Source organism: Protomyctophum bolini (assembly GCF_963924005.1).
Source record: "Protomyctophum bolini genome assembly, chromosome: 2".
Lineage (NCBI taxonomy): Eukaryota > Metazoa > Chordata > Actinopteri > Myctophiformes > Myctophidae > Protomyctophum > Protomyctophum bolini.
The window spans coordinates 37,367,909-37,369,482 of record NC_137863.1 but is presented as its reverse complement, the minus strand read 5'-3'; the positions used below and the strand labels follow the sequence as shown (position 1 = coordinate 37,369,482).

At 46.1% G+C, this 1,574-nt stretch overlaps 1 protein-coding gene across 1 annotated transcript; it reads left to right on the top strand.

Moving 5' to 3' along the window:
- Nucleotides 1-354: 354 nt before the first annotated feature.
- LOC308334112 (high mobility group protein B2-like) lies at nucleotides 355-1,083 on the top strand (the record flags this gene model as incomplete). The annotated part of the gene is made up of 1 exon (XM_080790700.1): nucleotides 355-1,083. One exon carries the CDS (start codon nucleotides 355-357, stop codon nucleotides 1,081-1,083), a length of 729 nt encoding a protein of 242 aa, XP_080646826.1.
- Nucleotides 1,084-1,574: the final 491 nt, after the last annotated feature.

The window sequence follows — 1,574 nt, the reverse complement described above, 5'->3', positions numbered from 1 at the left end:
AACGGTCGTCATGAACGGGACTCGAACATGCGACAGTCGTGACACGCTGTCAGGCCTAAGCCTATATGTGCCTATATGTGGCATGCGCCTGGACCACTTGGCCAGCAGGCGCCCCATGCATGTATATTTTAAACATTTACAGCAACTTACATTTTATTATGGGAGTCACCATCGGTCGGATCAGGTTGAAACCTTTCCCAAATATGGAATCGTACATATTGTCATGGATACGTCATAGTCATAGATTTTTCTTTTACTTAAAACACCTCTTGAGTCAGGACACAGTTGTCAACTAATCATTCAGCAAGTTTTTCAGTTAATTGCTCAATAAGTAAATTTTAATATTTTGCAACAATGCGTCTGTCAAGGAAGGACAAGAACCGTCCACGTGGAAGGATGAATCCTTATGCCTTCTTCGTCCAGGACTGTCGTAGGAATGCAGGGGGCAGGGTCAACTTTGGTCAGTTCTCCAGGCAATGCTCCCAGGGGTGGAATTCAATGTCCATGAACGAGAAGAGGCAGTATGATGAAATGGCCAAGAAGGATAAGATGCGTTATGACCGCGAGATGAAAAACTATGTTCCTCCCGCAGGACTTCCGAAACGCAGGAAAAGGATGAAGGACCCCAACGCCCCCAGGAGGCCACCTACTGCATTCTTCCTGTTCAGCTCCGAGCACCGTCCTAGGATCATGCGCAATAGCCCGTCTATGGCCATCACGGACATTGCCAGGCAGTTGGGTCAACTGTGGGGCCAACAGGGCCAAAGAGAAAAGACTCCATTTGAGAACAAAGCTCAGCAGCTCATGCAGAGGTATCAAGTGCAAATGAAAGCTTACCGTGCACGGGGTGGACCAAAGCGCTTCAAAGAGTCAGTTAGGATGATTGCCCGTAAGAAGCCAGTCGCTAAGAAGGCCGGTAGGAGGAAGGTTGTTAGGCGTGCCGGTGGTAGGAAGAAGGCCCCCAAGAGGAGGGCCACTAAGCGGAGGGTAGTTAGGAGGAGGGCCTCCAGCAAGAGGAGAGCCCCGAAGAGGAGGGCCGCCAGGAAGTCTCGTAGTAGGTCGGGTAGTAGAGGACGCAAGTGATGTGATACGTCGACGAAGACGAAGATGAGAGGAGGATGAAGATGCTCTCTAGGTTGGGGGGAGGGAAGGCGACCTTATGAGTTTTATTTCTATGGAACAAGGATGTGAAACTTGCAATGCAGTGGTGAGTTTGTGGTCTGGACTGGTGTCCCATGTGTGTCTTAATTTCAACAGTTTGTCATTTTAATACCGCTTTTAACCATTGCAGGTTAATAATTCAAAACCATCACAGCAGTAAGAATTTTTATTTAAGCTGTTTTGTTTTTTTCTCCTTTTTATTGTACAACCAGGTTAAATGAGAATTAAAACTTTTTTTTTCAGCAGTCTTTTTCAGTGCTCCAACCATTAATTCGCTCCATCTGGAGCGAATGAATGGCCACATGAAGACAGTTATTAGAAATATCTGACAAATGCATAACCAGCTATAGACCAGCAGACTGAATCGGCATCCATATTTTTTTACATTTTATTTAGAGTGGCCAATTATGTTT